Source organism: Microtus pennsylvanicus, chromosome X (genome assembly GCF_037038515.1).
Source record: "Microtus pennsylvanicus isolate mMicPen1 chromosome X, mMicPen1.hap1, whole genome shotgun sequence".
In the NCBI taxonomy this organism is placed as follows: Eukaryota; Metazoa; Chordata; class Mammalia; order Rodentia; family Cricetidae; genus Microtus; species Microtus pennsylvanicus.
Genome location: NC_134601.1, coordinates 86,919,230 through 86,941,047, shown reverse-complemented (window position 1 = coordinate 86,941,047; position 21,818 = coordinate 86,919,230). Strand labels below are relative to the sequence as shown.

Sequence of the window (21,818 nt, the reverse complement as noted above, 5' to 3'; positions counted from 1 at the left end):
TAGATTGAGTTCTCTCCGATTTTATTAATAAAACCTGTGAAGAGAAGGTGAAATTAAGGACCATTTGAGGGGTAATATGGAAACATAACACAATAGAAGGTTGATAAAATATATACATGTATGAAGTTCATCTAAATGAAATCACTAAATAACGAGGGAGAGAGTGTGTCATCTCTTGTCACCAAATAAAGCTTCTAGTGCTGGTACTGGATTACATCCAACTGAGTTGTTTGTCAAAGATGAGAATCCCTAAATAACCCAGGCTGTTACCAGGACTATATTTTGTTCTCCACAAACTGATGGCAAGGCCCCATTGCTAAAGAAAACACCTACACAACTCATTGAATATGGAGAGGTTGAGATGGAGACTATGTTGTAGTGTCATGGGTATAGGAGGGTACTCTGCAAGCCGCAAAAGGAGAAACATAAACACCAGCCCAGACACAAACCCTGTGATCTACAATAGTGTTCTGCCTGCAAGGTATGTTAGTGGAATGGTGGTACAAAGTGTGTGGGAGTAACAAACCAATGTCCGATTTGGCTGAAGGTCCACTCCACGAGATGGAACCCATACCCGACCCTGCTTGGGAGACCGTGAACCTGAGACTAGATAGTTCAGGAACCTAGGGGAAAACCAAATACTACTTTTATTAAAACAACAATGACAAAATGACTCCTAATGATATTCTGCTACACTCATAATGCCTTATCAGTCATCATTAGAGAAGCTTCCTCCTGCAGCAGATGGGGACAAATACACAGACTCACAGCCAGATCATTATGCAGAAAGTGAGACCTTGGAACACTCAGCCCTAGAAGGGATGTCTCTAGGGGAGGAAGTGGAAACTTTGACTTGTATTATTTATAAAATAATAATAATAATAAAGGGATGTCTCTACCAAATGCCTCCCTTCATGGCTCAGAAAACCATGTGGAAGAGGAGGCAGGAAGAATGTAAGAGCCAGAGGGAATGGAGGACACCAAGAAAACAAGGCCCTCTAAATCAACAGGATTGATGCACATATGAACTCAGAGAGTCTAAGGCAGCATACACAGGGCCTGCACAGGTCTGTATCAGTTCCTCCAAGTATTTATTATGGCTTCCAGTTTAGTGTTTTTATGGGAGTTTTGAATGAGTAAGTCTCTGTTTCTTGTGCCGTCTCTTAGGTTCTTTTCCTTCTGTTTCTTTGTTTTGTTCAATTCTGATGTATTAGTTTTTTGTTCTCTCTTTTATTTTATTATTAAAGAAAATAAGTCAGATTATGGGGTCTGTAGGTGAGGCTTTGGTTTTTTCATAAAAGAGCTGTGGACAGAAAAGTAACAATAACTCCCATAATTTAACAGGATCACTCCAGATCCTAAGTAGAGTTAAAATAAAGAGGCTCTTGCAAAAATAAATAAATAAATAAAATACAAAAAAAAAACTGGGTGAGGGAAGGTGGCAGAGATCAGGGTAGCAATAATGAGGATTAGAAGAAGTAGTCAGATTCTGGGTCATTTGAAAAGCACAATCTGCTGATGAATTGAAGAGATGTTAAATAGTCCAGCTACTTCAGATATGGAAAACTAGATCTACCCTATGGATATTTGTCTGGAAGTCTCCAAGTCAACATATTACAGAGACACTTGTGCATCGATGTTTATTACAACACTGTTCATAGCTAAGTAATAGAGTCAAACTACGTCTCTAATAACAGAGTAACAAATAAGAAAGGGTGTGTATTACACAAGGGAATTTTTTCAACATAAAGAAGAATGAAGCTATGTTATTATCAAGGAAATAAATGAAACTGGAGATAAGTTTGGCCCACCTCAGAAAGACAAATATTAATATGTTTTCTCTCATTTGTGGTTCCTAGATTTTATTTAGTCACATAAAACCATGAATATGCCTATAAAACAACATTAGATGTGAATAAAGGCAGATAAATGAAGGGGAATAAATGAAGCAAATGAAAGAGGAGAGGGAGAAAAAGAAACAGGGAAGTGGGGGGATATGTTTACCACAAAGCATATCTGTAAAAAATTAAATTGATAAATAAGATTAAAAAGAAAAAAGAGAATTCTACAGTGTACGGCTGGGTAAATTTTGTGTTATGACAAAACAATTTACAATTCCAATGCTATCTCAGTGTTTGATATACTACCACCAGTCACAAACACTAAAAGCAGAACATGCAGTAGATATAGTCTTGAACTCTTGTCTAGGTAGAGAATTTCTGAAAGCTATATTTAAGAACCTGAACAGTCTTCTCTCATCAGAAGGTAGTGAATTTTATGAATGAAAAATCGGTGACAAAATCTTTCCATGAATTGCTAAGTTCTTGATATCTTACACCATGGAAACTGTGAGGAGAAATGTGTTTCTATAGTCCTAGCTGAAATAATAGAGAACCAGAGTCAATAGCCATGTAGGTACTATGTTCTATGAGAATGCAGATGATATATATATGAATCTATTCTTAGAAAGCATGGAAACATGAGGATTTGGGTCAACAAGTGAAATACTTCGGAGTGCACCATTTAAGAAGGTACTCCACTTACTCTCAGAATACTGTAAGTAGCAAGCCTATGCCTGTAAGGCCCTGAATAGGTGCTTCAAGTTTTGAGCCCCAGTTACTTTGTCTTACCCTTGTTCTTCATCCGAGCTTTTCAAGTATGACATTTAAACTTGGACAATATCATACATGTGAATTCTGTTTTATGGGCAGTTTTACCCACCATTTCTCTCTCTCTCTCTCTCTGTCTCTCTCTCTCTCTCTCTCTCTCACACACACACACACACACACACACACACACACACACACACACACACACAACACACACACAAAACCCTCCTCAATGAAACCTTTCTTCTTCCCAACAAGTCCCCCACTCCAATTCTGGTATCTTTTTTTCCGACCCACTGAGTTTAACCGTAGTCGCCTGCATGAGCATGAGTGTGTATGGAGTTTTTACTGGAACATAGGCAATGTATCAATGGCTTTATCACAGAAGAAATTACATGACCATATCTAGCAACTACTGGATTATCTGCTCACAGTCCTTTACTGAGGGGTGGAAGCCTTACAATCCTCTCTGTCATGTATGATGAAACAGTGAGAGGTCTAATCTTGTACAGTTAACAACAGAGTTCATATATGTAATAGCTGTGTCTAGAATACATTGTTTTGTAGGATCCCTTCCCAAACTCTGACTCTTATATTCCTTTCATTCTCTTCTGCAATGTTCCCTGGATCTCGAAGGGGATAATCATATGATTCACTTAGGACCTAGTACTCTACAGTCACGTATTCTCTGCACTTTGACCAGTTGAGTTCCTATGTTACCTTACATCCACTGTGAAAAGACTCTCTTATGATAAAGACTGAGAACAACATATAGACGTGGATATTAAGAAGGCTGTTTGATACCATATCCACTTTAGCAAAACAACAGTAGTTGGTTTTCTCCTAGCGCCTATGACCTCCTCAGCCACAGGCTCTTGACCAGGTTTCTAATATAAGGTATGAGTTTCCATCTGTGGTGTGAGCCTCAAATCCAATCAGAAAACACTTTGTTACCCCCATAATAGTCATGCCACTATTGTACCAGTAAGTGTATCTTGGCAGGCAGGCCATTGTCATAGTTCATAGAGTCCACAGTTAGATAGGACTGCTAACGACTTTCCCAGCAGCTTGCTACCCAACATGGAGGAAAATTCCAGCTTATTCCACTTGAATTCTGGTGTCTTTAGTAATAGGGTCTTATGATATAATTCTGGTGGGCAAAGAAGGATGTTGTTTCAGTGGCATCTGTAGCCTCCTTTACCAACAGCTCATAGGAGGGTATCCCAGACCTGGTACTGGAGTTCTCATTTAGTAACCTTTGGCTTCTAGAAGGAGCATTATCCACCCATGCAAGAGGACTCTAATCTTTTTAATTGACTTACAAAATGGTAGGTTTGCACAGGACTTTCTCATCTATCCTTAGTTTTAGTTAACTCTTCCCATCTTGTTTCCTCCATTTCCTGATATCTGCTCCAAATTAAATCTTTCCACCCCAAGTTTTCCCCTTCTCCACTTTCATATCAAATGTTCTTCTAGCCTCCTTCCTTAATGTTTCTTTTTCCACTCCACATTTAATGATCTCTTTCTAGCTTCCTGACCTCCATGACACTCCAACTTAAACATATCAGTCGAAGAATTCTAAGCTAAGGCTTGCATATGAGAGAGAACATGTGCTTATCTATTTGGGTCTGGATATCCTCACACAGTATAATTTTTTTCAGTTCCAATTTCCTGAAATTTCATATTAATTTGAATAAAATTACATTGTATATATGTACTACAATTTCATTATCAGTTCACTGATTGATGGACATCTAGGCTCCTTCCATTTCCTGGTATTGAGAATAATTTCATTTTATGACCACTCTCTTACCTATCTATGCATTCTCTTTATTACTCTGATTCCAGCAATCCTGCAGTAAAACCTCCAACTCATTGATGCTTCCAACTTTTCCCTGTATCTCATTCCCTTAATGTCTTCTGATACACCCACTTAAAATTCTAGAAGTACTCACTATAATTACTCCAATTTTATTGATAGTTTTCATTCATTAAACTTATTTTACAAAAACTGAAGTCTTGTTAAGCCAAACTTTGCACTGACTTTTGTTCTTTCATTCATTCAGCAGAATTCAGAAGTTGTTAAAAATTACACAACCATTTGCTTTTTTCTTTCTTTTCCTTTCTTTTCTTTTTTCTTTTGTTGGTTTTTCAAGACAGGGTTTCTCTGTGTAACTGCTGTGGCTGTCCTGGAACTCGCTCTGTAAACCAGGCTGGCTTCAAACTCATAGAGATCTGCTTGCCTCTGTCTCTTGAATGCTGCGATTAAAGGCGTGTGCCACCACCATCCAGCTATTTGCTTTATTTCTGAGCATCATCAACTGAGTCTTAATCCTATTAGCAAGCACTTGACACTTCTTTAATCATTCATTTCCTGCTTTTATGAATAATTAATTCATACCTTATCCTGTCTTCTCAAATCTCCTATACATATCTCCCAATGCCATTATTTGACAGCAAGTTTAAGAGAAATGAAAAAGTAATCTATCAAAAAGAGAGTAAAAAGAGCAACTGATAAGGTAAGAATAAAACAAGAAGTACTAGAAACCAATTGTGTTTCAAAGAATGGTTAACTGTTTTGACTACAGCTAAAAGGTAACCATTGCAATATACTAGACAGAGGTCACCAGTGACCTTAACAAAAGCTGACTTTCTGACAAAAACTTGACAGAACAAAAACTCAGGAGATATGGAGGAATAATAAGTATAGACAACATTTCAGAGGAGTTTTGTTACCAAAGAAAGAAAATAAGCTGGGCAGTATTTGATAAGAAAATGGTTAAGACAGTTTTTTTTTGTTTTAAGTTTCTGTTCATTTGAATAGGACAAGAGTATATTTATAAGCTATGAGAATAACTCAGTAAAAGGGAATGCAAAGACAACAACAGGTGATTTCAGAAGCAAGTGCTTAAGTTGAGAGACTGCCTTTAGGCAGGAATGTGAATAGTTCACCCACAACAACGGTTGAGAAGGTAGAATATAAGATGCCTGGCATGTGCTGTAGCATGACTTCTAGTTGTTCTTAATAATTAGAACCCAGAGTCAGATATAGGGGTGAATGCTGAAGATCAGTGAAGCAGAGAGGCCAGCCACTAAACAGTTCTTTTACCTCTACCAATGCTCTAACCAAAGAGGTGATCCTATCCTCAGAATGCATCTCCAGACTCCATCTGTCTCCACCAAACCTCAGACTGCAACTTTCTCCACTGAACCTCAGGTTGCACTGAGCTCCTGTCTGCTTCTGCTTTATATTCCTCTCTCCATCCAGCCATATCACTCCTATCTCCACCTCCCTAGTACTGGAATTAGAGGCATGGGATCCCAAGTGCTGGGATCACCTTTGTGTGAGCTCTGTTTCTCTTTTAGGCAGATTCAATCTTGTGTAGCCCAAGGTGGCCTTGAACTAACAGAGATCCCTCTGCCTCTGTCTTCCAAATACTGGGATTAAAGTGTGTGCCACCACTCCCTGGCCTCTAGTGGCTTAGCTCTGCACTCTGATCTTCAGGCAAGCTTTAGTTGTTAAAACATAAACAAAAATATCACTACAATGTGCAGAGAGGTCGTAGTATGAATCTATGGAAGTTCTCTTCCATGGTTCCTTGGGTTTTACAAACTAGAATATGCATGCTCTATCACTTTGGAGGGTATTTTACGAGTGAATAGTATTGTGGTTTGAATGTAAAATGTCTCCCATAGGCTCATATACTTGAATACTTAGTTTCCAGTTGGTGGATATAGTGGTTTGAATAGAGATGGCTCCGTGTTTAAGAACAATCACTGCTCTTGTAGTGGACCCAAATTAAGTTACCAGCACCCACATGGTGGCTCAAAGCTTGCCTGTAACTTCAGTTCTAGGGCAACTGATTCCATTTTCTGGCCTTCACAGGCTCCTGCGTGGTGTATATGAACTCATGCATACGCGCGTGCGCACGCGCACACACACACTAAATATATTAAAATTTTACATTTGACATAAAAAACAGACAAGTAGTAGAGAATTGTAGAAATTAAGTTCCAAGCATAAATTTTGTTTTCATCTAAGCAAAAGAATCAGAAACTGAAGTAGTTTAAGTAAGACCAAGAGTCGTAGCTTAGGGTGCCAAAGAGATGGATCAGCAGTTAAGGGCATTTGGCTGCTCTTCCAGAGGACCTGGGTTCAATTCTCAGCACACATATGACAGTTCTCAGCCATCTGCAACTCCAGTACCTAGGGCACCAGACACATAGGTAGTATATGTATATACACGCAGGCAAAATACTCATTATACAAAAAATAAAAAATTAAATCTTTTTAAAGAGTCATAGTTTATTAATCACATTTTCAATCATCGTAATTTTTACAAAAGTCTTTGAAGCAATACCTTTATTTGCTAATGGTGGTATTAAGATTTATTTTAAGTTAGGCATTTATTAAAAGGCGGGTCCAATATTCCATTCAGGCCAAGAGTTCCAAAGCTGGTATGGCATCTTTTCTCATTCTGTATCTCATTAAGACCAAAGTTTTGCAAATAAAAATAGATATATTATTAAACAAAAATTAATGTTTTATTGTTATAAAAGACACAGGTTAGTCATAGCAGTAGCAAATGTCTTTAATCCCAGTACTTGGGAGGCAGAGACAGGTAGATCTCTATAAGTTCAAAGCCAGCCTAGTCTACCTACATACTAAGCTCTAGGCCAGCCAGAGTTGTATCGTGAGAACATCCCTCCCAAGGAAGAAAGAAAGATCACAAGTGTTTAAACTATATTCATTCAAATTGATGATAGATATAAATTTCTAAGTAGATACATATTTATTTGCATGTTATGATATACTCCCACCCTAGCGTTTTCATAGAGCTGAGGATACAAACAGGGCTTAGTGCATGCTAGGCAAATGCTCTACCATAAGCGACATTCTCTGCCCCTGAAACAACATTTTTAAAATCTGAAGTTTCTTTGATTTTTAAATATCTTTCCTATCATTATCATCATAGCCACTATTTGTGTGTGTGTGTGTGTGTGTGTGTGTGTGTGTGTGTGTGTGTGTAGGACACATGTGGAGGTTAGAGAACAACTTTGTGAAGTTGGTTCTCTCCTTCCACCTTTATGTGGGTTCAGGGGATTGAACTCAGATCACCAGGCTTCTGACAAGTATCTTTACCCACTGAGCCATCTCACTGATCCTAGGGGTTCTTTTAATGTTTGATGTGTTTATTTTTGTTTGTTTTAAACACAAATCTGTTGCCTCAAAATAAGATAAATAAGATAAAAACAAGACTATTATATAAGAATCTTGGTATGAAAATATGAGACAAAACAGTAAAAGAAGGACTCTCCTATGCCAAGCTGATGGTGATGAATTCTTTTTCAAAAAGAAAAAGAGTATAATAGTGGATAAATATGAATTACCTCTAGAGCAAACTGTATAGCCAAACTTAGGATTTTGGTAGGTGAAACTTCACTTTCAAATAGACCATCATCATCCAGTTCTTCATCTGTTAATAATTTCTCTAAAGTATGGACCACCTGTAAAGCTGAAATAAACAATAAGAATGTGAGATATTTTCATCAAGGATAATACTTACTTATGGTTAATTATATCATAATGGATTTTGAATCACCTTAAGATAGTCATATTTTTAGAAATATAAAATTATTAAGTCATATGAATTAATAAGCCATCAAGAAGGACTTGAATATTAGAAAAATGCCTAACTGAGCAACTACACTTTTGTAAATTTATCTATACAATTAGCTTCAAAAGTAAATAAATACAAGATGTTCATCTAGTACTATTTGACCTGGATGGAGGGGGGGAGGACCTTGGACTTCCCACAGGGCAGGGAACACTGACTACTCTTTGGACTGGAGAGAGAGGGGCAGGAGAAGGAGGGAGGGGGAGGGAAATGGGAGGTGGAAATCTTTAAGTAAAAGTAAATAAATAAAAAGAATAAAATATGGAACCTAGAGCCTAAATTACATTACTAATAGATGGACTGGATGCATTGTGGAGCACCAAAATTGGGGGTATTTATAACACTATTAAAATGAAATGAGGTCTTATATCCCATTATTTGTCATAAAGGTAATTATAAATTAAGTGGATACAAAAGATATTAAGTGACATATAAGTTATACCTAATAATCCAAAAATGAGACAAAAGATTTCAGAACAAAGAACAATTACCTAGAATAGGATATTTCAAGCTGATAAATGAATCAATTCAATGAAGATATAAACCAAATTGTTTATAGATCCAATGACAAAATTTCATAATATAAGATGCAAAAGTGGGCTAGTGAGATGTGTTAAGACCTTCATCCACAACCTGATGATCTGATTTTATACCTGGGACCCACATGGTGGAAGGAGAGAACCCAATCATTAGGTCCAGTCAATGGATTTACCTCCAGATCTAAACCTGTTTCCAGACACAAGCTTCACTGATCTATCTGAGACATGCCCAAGGACATAAACAACACGCTTACCAATCACTCTGCCCCAAATCTTCAAATGAACTGACTGATGAAAGGACTTTCTAGATCAAGCGATTTGACAACAACCACAGACAGTAATTCCCTCCTTCCTCAAATATGCAGACATCAATGCAAGGCCACAAAGATCAAACACAATCATGGAATACATTACTCCAGTAGTAAATAAGGTAAGAGTCTCTAAAAGAACTGGAGAGTCATACAAACTGCAAACACAGACCTGTCGTCCTAGCATTCTGAATACCAAGGTGTTAGGCTCACGTGTCCATAGGCATTTGAAACCAGCCTGGGTAATAATAAGATATTTAAAAAAGAAGTGTAGATTTGTAAACTGCCCAATTAATAATGCAAAATAACACATTTCAAAGAAGCTTGATAAACATCAAGGATGCAGAGAAACAGGGCTAGTGAGATGCTTGTTGCTAAACCTGATGACCTGAATTTGATCCCTGGAGCTCACACGGCTGAAGATGAGAACTGACTCCAAGTTTTCCTCTGATTGCCACACATTTTTAAAACAATACATTTCAAAATAGATGTAAGTATCCATTTAGACTCTAAACTTTGGAGGAAGGTGACAACTGCCTAAGCAGATTTAATGCAAGCAAGACTTAACCAAGACATTATCAAATAATACAAAAGCAAAGACTGAAGATCTTGAAAGCAGCAGCTGAAAAGAGGCAGCACATAAAGGGTGTGCCAATAGTCTAGCAGCACTGACGTTTCTTGGCAGAAACATTACCAGCCATGAAAAATTGAGAAGACAGATCCAAAGTACAGATGGAAAAAACTGCTAACTAGGAATACTTGGCAAGGAAATTAAGGGCAATGAAAATTCCCAGATAAACAAACATTAAAGGAACTGAAGGAAAAGTATAATGATTAGCAAGATCAAAACTAAACCATCAAAGTATACAGTTAAATTCAAAATAATCTTGATAAGTGTGTAGCTCACCTATAGCTTTAGAATGAAGGTTAAAACTAAATTATTAAAAGATATCTATAATAATTTTAAAGAATATTTAATATAAAGTATAAGTTGATCGAAAATATAAACTATGGGGAAGCAGGTGGATGGTATGATCAAAGTAAAGTAATTATCAGCTAAAAACAGCCTATTTATTATGTTTTAAATAAGCCTGTGATAATCACAAAAACAAACTATAATTATTACATGACATATAGTAATCAAAGTAGATAACCATAGAATATCACCTGATTACAAAGAAAGACGGCATGTAGAAAGGAGCAAAAGATATATAAAACAGTAAGAATTAGTGGAATGGCAATAAGTCCTTGTGTAAGGATGAAAAAGGAAAGGTGAAGTTTTTTGGCGGGCCCTGCCAAGGAATACCACTAAGCAAAGATGCTGTGCACAACGAAGTTAGTGCAAGATGTTAATTGGGGGAGGAGGACAAAGAATGAAAGGCCATGTTGGAGTGAGGATATGAGAGAGGCAGGCAGACAGAGACAGTGAAGAAACGAGAGGAAGAAGCAAGAAAGTAAGCTGTGCCTGACAGGCACTCTTAAGGGTTGCACATGTCACATAGCTTATGGTATGATGACATAACTGCTTTGGTGGCAGAGGCAGGCTGCCACCATGGTGGCAATTAACACTTTGGATATCAATAATTGTCTTGAATGTAAATGACTTAATTCTGTAATCAAAACATACAGAGTGAGTGAATGGATTAAAACCAGGGAAATATTGTATCTATAAGATACTTTTCAAGAAAGCCTTTTAAGGACACATAGTTTGAATGTGATGAGGTAGAAAAAGACATTCCACATAAATGCATGGCAAAATAGAGCTAGATTATCTGTTTTTATACAAGCCAAATTAAATTATCAGCAAAAATTAAAAAAAGACAAAAAGACCATTTCACAGTACTAGAGTATATTTCTTATGGTTGAGATTATAACTACAACATTTCTCCCTTCCTTTTCTTTTTTATTAAAGAAGCTAAGGCAATTTACTTGCATGTATTATATACCACTTTGGAGAGTCACTATTTTATACACAGGTATAATATTTCAATTTGAGAGTCTCTCTATCATACATTTTCAACAAATTTTACTCTTAATATTATTCCATTTATAATATTTGAATATTTTATACACAATTATTTTTATTTAAATGATATCTTTTTTCATTTATTTTACATACCAACCAGTTCCCACTCCCTCCTCTCCTCCCATCCTCTCCCCTTTCCCATCTTCCCCTCCCCATCAACTCCTCCTCCATCTCTGTTCAGAATGGGGCAGGCCTCCCATGGGCTTGCACAAAGCATAGCACATCAAGTTGAGGCAGGACCAAGATCCTCCCCTTACATCAAGGCCAGGCCAGGTAATCCAGCATGGGGAACAGGTTACCAAAAGCCAGATATGTGCCAGGGAGAGCTCGTGCTCTCACTGTTAGAAGAATCAACTAAGAGATTAAGCTACATTATTGTCCCACACATGCAGAGGGCCTAGGGCAGTCCCACGTAGGCTCTCTGACTGTTGGTCCAGTCTCCACAAGCTCGGGTCAGCTGTTTCTGTGGGTTCCCCCATGATGAGCCCCCTCTGATGTGGGATTCCCCTCTGTATGCTGTGAATATGTTTTATTACCATTGGTTAATAAAGAAGCTACTTGGGCCCACAGCAGAGCAGAATAGAGGAAGGCAGGAATTCCAGAGATAGAGGAGAAAAGAAAGCAAGAGTCAGGGAGCTGCCCAGGAACCTTACCAGTAAACCACGAGCCTCATGGTAAAATAAAAAAATAATAAAAATGGGTTAATTTAAGATGTAAGAGTTAGTTAACAAGAAGCCAAGCAATGTTTTAAATTAGTACAGTTTCTATGTGATTATTTCAGGTCTGGGCCGCCGGGAAACGGACAAGCAATCTCCTACTACACCCCTGGCTGGTATAATCCCTCCTCCCTTTCTTCTGCTAGACTGTCAGAGCTCAGTATAGTACTTGTCTGTGGGTCTCTGCCTCTGCTTCATTTAGTTGCTGGATAGATTATCTGTGATGGCAATTATGGAAGTCAACAATCTGCTTATAGTAGATGGTCAGTTTTCAGGCACCCTCTCCACTATTGCTAGGAGTCTTAATTGGGGTCATCCTTGTGGGTTCTGGGGGTTTCCCTGGCACCAGTTTTTCCTTAACCCCAAAATGCTCCCCCATCAAGAAGTCTCTTTCTTTACTCTCCCCCTCCATCCTTCCTCCATCTGCCTCCTGCACCCAGCCCACCCAATCCACTCCCTCTAGTTCTCATCCCTTCATTCCCCCAACCCCTGCCTCCAGTTTACCCAGGAGATCTTTTCTGCTTCCCTTTCCCAGGGAAACCCATGCATCCCTCTTTGGGCCCCCCCTTGTTATAAAGCCTTTCTGGGACTGTGGATTATAGGTTGATTATCTTATACATTACTCTTAATAACCATTTGTGAGTGTGTACATACCATGTTTGTCTTTCTGGGTCGGGGTTACCTCACTCAGAATGGCTTTTTTTCTAGTCCCATTCATTGGCCTGCAAATTTCCTGATGTCATTGTTTTCAACAGTTGAGTAGTACTCTATTGTGTAAATGGACCACATTTTCTTTATCCATTCTTCAGTTGAGGGGCATCTAGGTTGTTTCCAGGTTCTGACCATTAGGAATAATGTTGCTATGAACATAGTTAAGACAGTGTCCTTGTGGTATGATTGAGCAACCTGTCTAAATTGGTATCGCTGGGTCTTGAGGTAAATTGATTCCCAATTTTCTAAGAAACCACCGTACCAATTTCCAAAGTGGTTGTACAAATTTGCACTCCCATCAACAATGGAGGAATGTTCTCCTTACTCCACATCTTCTCCAGCATGTGGTGTCAATATGTTTTTGATCTTAGCCATTCTGTTGGGTGTAAGACTAATTCTCAGAGTTGTTTAGATTTTCATTTCCCTGGTGACTAAGGACGTTGAGCAATTCCTTAAATGTCTTTCAGCCATTTGAGATTCTTCTGTTGAGAATTCTCTGTTTAGATCTGCACCCCAATTTTATTTATTTTATTTTTTGTGTTGTTTCTTCTTATTTATTTTTTGTATTTCTTTTCCTCTCATATATTAAATACCAACCACAGTTTACCCTCCCTTCTCTCCTCTCAGTCCCTCTCTGCCATCTTCCCTTTCTCACAGATCCACTTCCCTGTTTCTCTTCAGAAAAGAGCAGGCCTCCAAGGGATATCAATCAAACATGTCATAGAAAGATACAATAAGACTAGGCACAAAATTGCATATCAAGGATGGACAAGGCAACCCAGTAGGAAGAAAAAGATCCCTAAAGCAAGCAAAAGAGCCAGAAACAAACCTGCACCCATTGTTAAGAGCTCCACGAGAATGCCAAGCTACACACACATAACATATACTCAGAGGATCTAAGTCAGACACATACAAACTCCCTGATTGTCACTTCAGTGTCCATGAGCCCCTATGAGCCCTGCTTAGTTGATTCTTTTTAATTCAAACATTTTTTTGCTTTGTAAATAATACCATTCAAAATTTCCACCTCCTCTCCTCCTCCCACTTTCCTCCACTCACCCTCCCTCTTCCCCCTCCAGTCCTAAGTGAGGGCAGGGTACCCTGCCCTGTGGGAAGTTCAAGGCCCTCCCCGGTCCATCCAGGCCTAGGAAGGTGTGCATCCAAATAGACTAGGATCCCAAAAATCCAGTACATGCAGTAGAATCAAATCCCAGTGCCATTATCTATGGCTTCCACATTCAGAGAGTCCAGTTTGAACCCATACTCGTTCAGTCCCAGTCCAGATGGCCTTGGTGAGCTCCCCTTAGATCAGTCACACCGTCTCAGTAGCTGGACAAACCCCTCGCGGTCCTGACTTCCTTGCTCATCTTCTCCCACTTTCTTCTCTTCAACTGGACCTTGGGAGCTCAGTCCGTGCACCCCAATTTTAATTGGATCATTTGTTATTTTGATGTTTAGCTTCTTGTGTTCTTTATATATTTTGGGGCTCAGCCCTCTGTCATGTGTCTCTACCTTCCTTTTCCTCCCTTCAAACCCTTCCCTATAACTTTCCTTGCTCTCTTTCAAAGACCTCTTTTATTCATTAATTGTTATTGCATGCATATGTATACATGTATTTACACACATATAAATATAGCCTGCACAGAATGTATGTCACTTGTATGTGTACTTTCAGAGCTGACCATTTGGTATTGGATAACCAATGAGTGTACTCTCCTCTAGGGAAGACTATTTCTCCTACTCTCAGCATTCCTTAGTTGCCTGTAGTTCTTTGTGTATATGCTTGGGTCAGTCAACATCCTGTCATGGAGAAGGGAAGAAATCTTGGGCTCCACACTTCCTTGAATATTTAAACACATTTACTGGTTAATAGGAGAGGGGAGTATTTTATTCTGTGGTGTGACCACTGATAAGGTGCTCATGCTCCTATAAATAAGCCTTTACCCATGCTTCATGTAAACAACCCTAATGAAATTCATTAGGTCTTCAAAAAAATATGGAGAAGGGGAACTAGTTGAGGAAAAGGAGGGGCATCAGTGGGAGATCAGAAGGACAATAAAGAGTAACAGGAGGTAAATATGAATATGATTGAAATATATCATATCCATATATGAAACGTCATAATAAAACTTACTATTCTATATAATCAATATATACTATTTAAATAGAAACATTTAAAAGGGATGGTAAAAATGGCTTAGTTGGTAAAAGTGCTTACTTCACAAGCCTGCTGACCTAAGTTCAATCCCAGAACCCATATGAAGGTGGGAGAGAACCAACTCCATGAAGGTTTTATTTAAAATCCAAATACTGTGGCATCATGTACAAATATACACACTCTCACACACATAAATAATTTTTTAGTTTAATAGGTTTTGAAATAACTCTATTTAAAATAAAGTTAAAGGGAAAGGTTTAATAAGGAAACTTTTCACATTTCACTGATAAAAATGCCTCATGAAATTTAAAGTTCTTTTTTCCCTTAATATACTATATCAACATGCCTTTAATCCCAGTATTTGGGAGTCATAGGCAAGTGGATCTCTGTGAGTTCAAGGCCAGTCTGGTCTACAAAGTGAGTTCTAGGACAGCCAGGGCTACATAATGAGACCCCGTCTTGAAAAACAGTAAGAAATGTGTGTGTGTGTGTGTGTGTGTGTGTGTGTGTGTGTGTGTGTGTTAAACAAATGTCCAGAAGTCTGTACCGAAAACAGTAAAGAAAGACATGAAAAAAAATATTAGCCTTGATACAGAGCTAACTCTAACTACTCTTTTATTATTTTTGAGGTATATAACACTTTTTATTATATATTAAATTATCTTTTTTCTAGCATGAATAAGAGAATCCCTGGTGCACAGTAACTGTAAATAGTTTAGTGATTAGATTGGTATAGTTTCTGCTCCATCTATTTGCATAAGCATCTCAATTTCCTTTATAAATGGCAACTTGTCTACAGTTCAGACTGCTTCAGAATTTGCACAACTACCCAAGGGTAGAAAGGCTGAAAACCTTAAATGAGTACATGTATATACATAACTAATTAAAGATACATATGTGTGTGCTGACACACCAGCTAAGAAACTATGCTTGAGTTAATGGGAGAACACAGCACTGATGGGATATGCATCATGTACATACCATTCTATCACTATCACTTTGTGAAGAATAATTCCACTTAAAGACTGGGGTTTTTATTATTGTTTTACAACATTAGTGAACAGAGTCAAAAGGTACCCAAAGACTTTGGTTTTTAGGTCAATTCTTAACTGATGTAAATTTTTATTAAGACTGTCCCTTCCCATAACTTTTAAAACTTTTGAGTAGGCTGGCTCAAATGGCAAAGTATAAACAAGAACAGTGATAAAAATTATCCCCAATTCTTGTTCAATATTTTCCCATTTCAGATCATCTAGATAGGTAGCTGTGTTTTTTTTTTTACTTTCTCATACCCCCCCCCCAGTTTCTTTGTGCATTGTTGTATAATTTTATGCAAAAGTAATTATACCTATTCAGCACAGTTATCTTCAAAACAGTGTATCTATTTTCTTATTGTGGATTTTTATTCTTTGGGGATTTTCATTGTTCACATTAATACGCAGAGTATTTATACCTCTGTCAGAGTTGCCCTCCATGACTGCAATCTTGAATATATAAAACTGAGTGAAAATGTTTGTAGGATCCTGTTGCTCAGTTTCTGTTACTGCCTCTTTAGCCTGAAAAGAAAAACATAGAATTGATTTTATAAAAGTCCGTATAGTATTTTACTAATATCATTGATAGTCACAATAGTTGAGGGGTCCTCAACTAAGAAAAGAAAGGAATCTAAAAAAAATTAGAGACCTATTGTCTTAGAAGGCTACAGAAATAGTTTTGCTTCTAGAACCAGAGTGAATAAGCCATATCAAAATAACTTTTCTTCTGAAAACAACCATACACGTTGAATAATATGCTTAGAATTTTTCTAAAAATATTAAATAAAATAATAGGACAAATGGAAAAGTAGCAACACATTTATCAAACCAAACCTAAGGAAAAGTGAAGGCACAGAAAGGTAAGCAGAGAATTAAAACTAATTTTGGCTGGTGGGTATTTGTGAATGTAGACAAATGTTTACTGAAAATTTGACGGGTCTTGGTAAATCAGGAACTAGATATCAAGTTCCCCAAGCTCACATGGTTAGACTAAGTCAGAATAAACCTGTACCTACTCATAGCCATTGCAGAAGAGCACAAAGAAAGTTACTCTGGCACTGAGCAGAAGACAGCACAACACACAGGGAAATGTTCCTTGAGCTATAATACAAGTAGACTTGCTTGTTTACAGTCCTAAATTACAGAATCTGGTGGCTAGAGGGCTCAAAAGACCTACAGTTATGAATAACTGCTCCCAAACCTATTAAGGGATATTCATTTTCAGCTTCAAAATATTTCATAAAAATTTTCAACAATGATGAGCTGTAAACATTAACCAAGCACCATATAAAACCAGACGCCATAAAAGAATAACAGCAGAAATGACAGCTAACAGAAACAGATATTCAAGATTCAGAAACTGGAATAATAAAACTAGTGACAAAACATCTATGCTTTCAAAGTTCAAAAAATAAAAGTTATATTAAAAATGCAAGTAGGCAGATTAATAGTAGTAAGTACCTAGTGAAACAATTATAGTGATTATTCAAGCTTATATGCATTCTAATTAGTTATTTCTATGCTGTAACAGTTTTAACATTTTTGACCATCAATGAACTTCATGGTGTTTGTCCACAGTCTGGACTGGGTCCTAGCAGCAGGTGTTGCACTGGGGCATCTTGTCCAGTGGTCAGCATCATAATCCAGGTGGAGACATCATGGTGCCCCATAATCTTTTTTGGAAGCTGTGGTTACTGCTAGGATCTCAGAGTCTCTGTCTAATATAAGCTTTTTAATCATTATTTTAAATGTCATATTCTGCAGATATCTGAAGTATAAGGGCTGCCTGTGAATATCTGATTTGTTCCTAGTTACTTGTTTAAAGTTTAAGTTTGAAAACATATACAGGGACCTAAATAAGGCTACTCCCAGTAATTAATTATATCAGTACTATAAGGATGACTAACTTGCACCTCCTAACAGTCCATAATAAGTTAGCAGCTTTTATAAGACCGGAACTTTACATTCTGTCAGGTATAACCTTAAAAAAATAATGATTTTGAATTGAAGCTAATAAAGGGTCATTGTGAGGGTAAAAAAAAAAAAAGAACTTCATGGCTCTTAAAAGTTTGAAAAAAGGAAACTTCTTGAAGTGAAATGTATAATAAGTAAAATGAAAATAAAACAAATACGTTGAATAGTAGGTTAGAAATAGATGAAGATGAATTAAATGGAAGGTAAAAGAGAAAAGAAGTAACAAAGAGGATGGAGTAAAGCACTGGTAGAGGATTCATGCCTAGCATGAACAATGCCCTTGGTTTGGCCTCCAGCGCCATAATCATGACAATAATAAAATACTATCATAAAGAATAAGTCAGCGAGAGAGATTATAAATATGGAGGGCAGTTAAGAAAGGATTGTATACTTTCTAGGCCAGTAACTAAAACAAGACACTAACTTTCATATGAGCGCAAGAGAAGATGAAATGTAAAAGAGAAACACTGAGGACCGTCTTTCCAACAAATGGTGCTGGAATGACTAGACATGCACATGCAAAAACTAACAAACACAGAAGCCTAGACACAGACCATAAAATTTTCACTGGAAATTAACCAAAAATAGATTATATCTTAAATGGAAAACTTAAAACTATAAAACTCAGGGCCTGGAGAGATGGCTCAGCAGTTATGAGCACTGGCTTCCAGGACCCAGGTTCAATTCCCAGCACCCACATGGCAGCTCACAGCTGTCTGTAACTCCAGCTTCACGGACTCTGATGCCAATGCACATAAAATAAAGGTAAATAACTTTTATAAAACAGGCAGAAAAAATTTTAAAAAATATAAAACTCACAGAAAAAGATCTAGGTGACTTTGAGTTTGGCAATAACTTTTTATGTATGAAACCAAAAGCATTTCCAAAAAAGAAAGACAAATGGCAAGCTAGACTCCATTAAAATTTAAAATTTCTGAATTTCTGATACAGATATGATAGAGCACACCTGCATTCTCAGTACTCTGACAGAAGGTTGAGGCAGGAAAACAGCAAGGTCAAGGCTAGCCTAGGCCTTGTAAACGGCAAATTACACATTAGGAGAAAATATAAAATTGGTGTAAAAAAAGACAGTGGACCAGTGGGATCAAATTGAAGATTATGACATAAATTCACACACCTATGAACACCTAATTTTTGACAAAGAATCCAAAATCACACAATGGAAAAAAAAAAGAGAGCCTCTCCAACAAATGGTGCTGGCATAACTAGATGTTGGCATGCAAGGACAATATAAATAGATCTATACGTATTGCTCTGCACAAAACTCAAACCCAAGTGGATCAAAGACCTCAACATAAATACAGATACACTGAATCTGATAGAAGAGAAAATGGGAAATAACCTTGAACACATTTGCACAGGAGATAACTTCCTGAATAGAAAACCAATAGCACAGACGCGGAGATCGGCAATTACTAAATGGGACCTTATAAAACTGAAAGATTTTTGTAAGGCATAGGACACTGTCAATAAGACAAAACAGAAGCCTACAGAATCTTCACCCGCCCCACATCTGACAGAGGGCTGGTCTCCAAAATATGTAAAGAACTCAAGAAATTAGACATCAAAAATAATCCAATTAAAAATGGACTACATATTTTAACAGAACTCTCAACGGAAGAATCTCAAATGGCTGAAACACACTCGAAGAATTGTTCAACATCCTTAGCCATCAGGGAAATGCAAATCAAAACAACTCTAAAATTTCATCTTACACCTGTCAGAATGGCTAAGGTCAAAAACACACTGACTCCGTATGCTGATGAGGATGTGGAGCAAGGCGGACATTCCTCCACTGTTGCTCTGGGAGTGCAAACTTGTACAGTCACTTTGGAAATTGGTATGGTGGCTTCTCAGAAAATTGGGAATCAATCTACCTGAAGACCCAGTTATATCACTTTGGCTGGCTTTTGGGAACCCATTCCTCATACTGGGTTGCCTCGTTCAGCCTTAATATGAGGGAAGGAACTTAGTCCTATGCTTTATTGACCCATGAGAGGCCTACCCCTTTCTGAACAGAAAGAGAGGAAAAATGAATTGGGAACAGAGGGAAGGTAGGGAGGGAACGGGAGGAGAGGAGAGAGGCAAAACTTCAGTCGGAATGTAAAATAAATGAATAAATTTAATTAATAAAAAAATGAAAAAAGAAAATATCTGAAAAACATGTAACTGACAAAGGACTGATACTTCTAATATATAATGAAGTTTTTAAAATTCAACAATAAGAAAACAACTAAATTATAAATTAAGCAAAACAATTGAAGAGCCACTTTATCAAGTAAGACATACATGTGGAAAATAAACACACAAAATGCCTAACATAGCATCAGTGTGTACAAATTAAACACTGAATGCTACTACACATTTATTATAATGGCTAAAATTCAAAGCTAATATTGGTAAGCTGTGGAGGTATGTACTAGAACTCTCATTCACTGGTGGTAGAAGCGAAAAATAATTTAGCTACTTTCAAAGAGAATTTCATAGTTTCTTTAAAACCAAACACATTTTTGCTATTAAAATCCAATCGTTGGTGGTGTTCTGTGACCCTGAGCCTAAGTAGGGAGCCTTACAACCCAACTGTCTGGCTGCCCACGAGCCACTGACGTCCTGCAACTCTGGACTCAGGTAGTCCATCTGTCCTCCAACATAGTCAACAGCCACCCTACCTACCACACAACCAAGGACTATGAGAAGTCCTGCAACCTCAAACCCAGGAAGGGAACTTTGAGCCTGCCTACCTCATTCATCAGGGTGCCCTAGACCATATGTAAGCTGTATCCCTAACTTGTGGCAGGGACCCTCAGTTTGGCCTCCATTGCTTTCTAAGGAATGGTGTGCTATCCTATACCCTGCCCCCAGGGAGTACCACCCATCCCTGTTGTAATCCTAGCCATTGATAATTAAAAATCACCTTTAGAAACCAATGACCCTTCCATCACTGTTGAATACCAGCAGGAGGATCTTCTAAAAGTACAGATGATTTGCTTCTAGGGTCAGAAGTTCCTTGCTACAGCTGGGACTGTTTTTGACACCCCATTTGCACATCAACACAGGGTTTCACCAAGATTGAACTCCAAACACATTCAGCTAGTTCACAACATGACAAATTGTAGAAACATCAAACAAAGATGCAAGCACTCACTCAACGAAAGTGAGGCCATATCAAGACTACCATCAATGATCTAACTTCAGATGCCTAAGGCTCATCAAAAAACGTAAGCAACGTGAATAACCAAAATAATGTGTATCTTCCAGAAATTATACCCAGTACCCCTATAATACTTTCCCTGAGAAAAGCAAGTTGGTTGATGTAGAAGGTAATGATTTCAAAATAGTAATTGCAAATGTGCTCAAGGAACTCAAAGGTGATATGCATAAATTCTGAAATAAAGACTGTGAAAGCACAAGCAAACAGTGGAAGGGAATAAAACAACTCAATTAAATTCTGAAAAGAGAATTTAATAAAAAGAGCTTTCTAAAAGCTAAAATAAAATAAACCTTGAAATGAAAAATTCAGTCAGTAAATTAAAAAGTCGATAGAAAGTCTCACCAATGGAATAGATCAAGTGGAAAAGAGAAGGCTAAAGCTTGAAGAAGAGGTAGAGAAATTGTACCAGTCAAAGAAAATGTTCAATAAAATATAAAATAGAAATAGAACATTTGGGAACTCTGAAACATTATAAAAAGGCCAAACCTATGAATTACAGATATAGAAGAAGGACAAGAAACCCAGGTCAAAGGTGCAGGAAATATTTCCAACCTAATTATAGAACAAAACTCCCCCAGCCTAAGGAAAAGATTCCTAGAGGCATGCAGAATATTAAATAGACAGGACCAGAAAAGAAATTCAAAACAAAGAAAGGATACTAAAAGCTATAAGAAGGAACAACTCACATATAAAAGCAAGCCCATCAGAATAACAACTGACTTTTTAATGGAGACTGTGGGAGCCAGAAGGGCCTTGACTGACAGTCAACAAGTTTTAAAAGAAGGGAGATGCCAGTACAGATAAAATATTCTGTGAAATTGTTATAGTTGATG

General features: G+C 37.6%; 1 protein-coding gene across 1 annotated transcript in view; it reads right to left on the bottom strand.

The window, feature by feature from the left end:
- The window catches only part of Tex11 (testis expressed 11), a 277,507-nt gene that overhangs the window by 101,390 nt on the left and 154,299 nt on the right, over positions 1–21,818 (bottom strand). Inside the window, exons 16-17 of the mRNA XM_075957716.1 lie at positions 16,199–16,301; positions 8,001–8,125 (exon numbers count right to left, since the gene is read on the bottom strand). Of these exons, the coding sequence (XP_075813831.1) occupies positions 8,001–8,125; positions 16,199–16,301 (228 nt within the window). The remainder of the gene's footprint in view (positions 1–8,000; positions 8,126–16,198; positions 16,302–21,818) is intronic.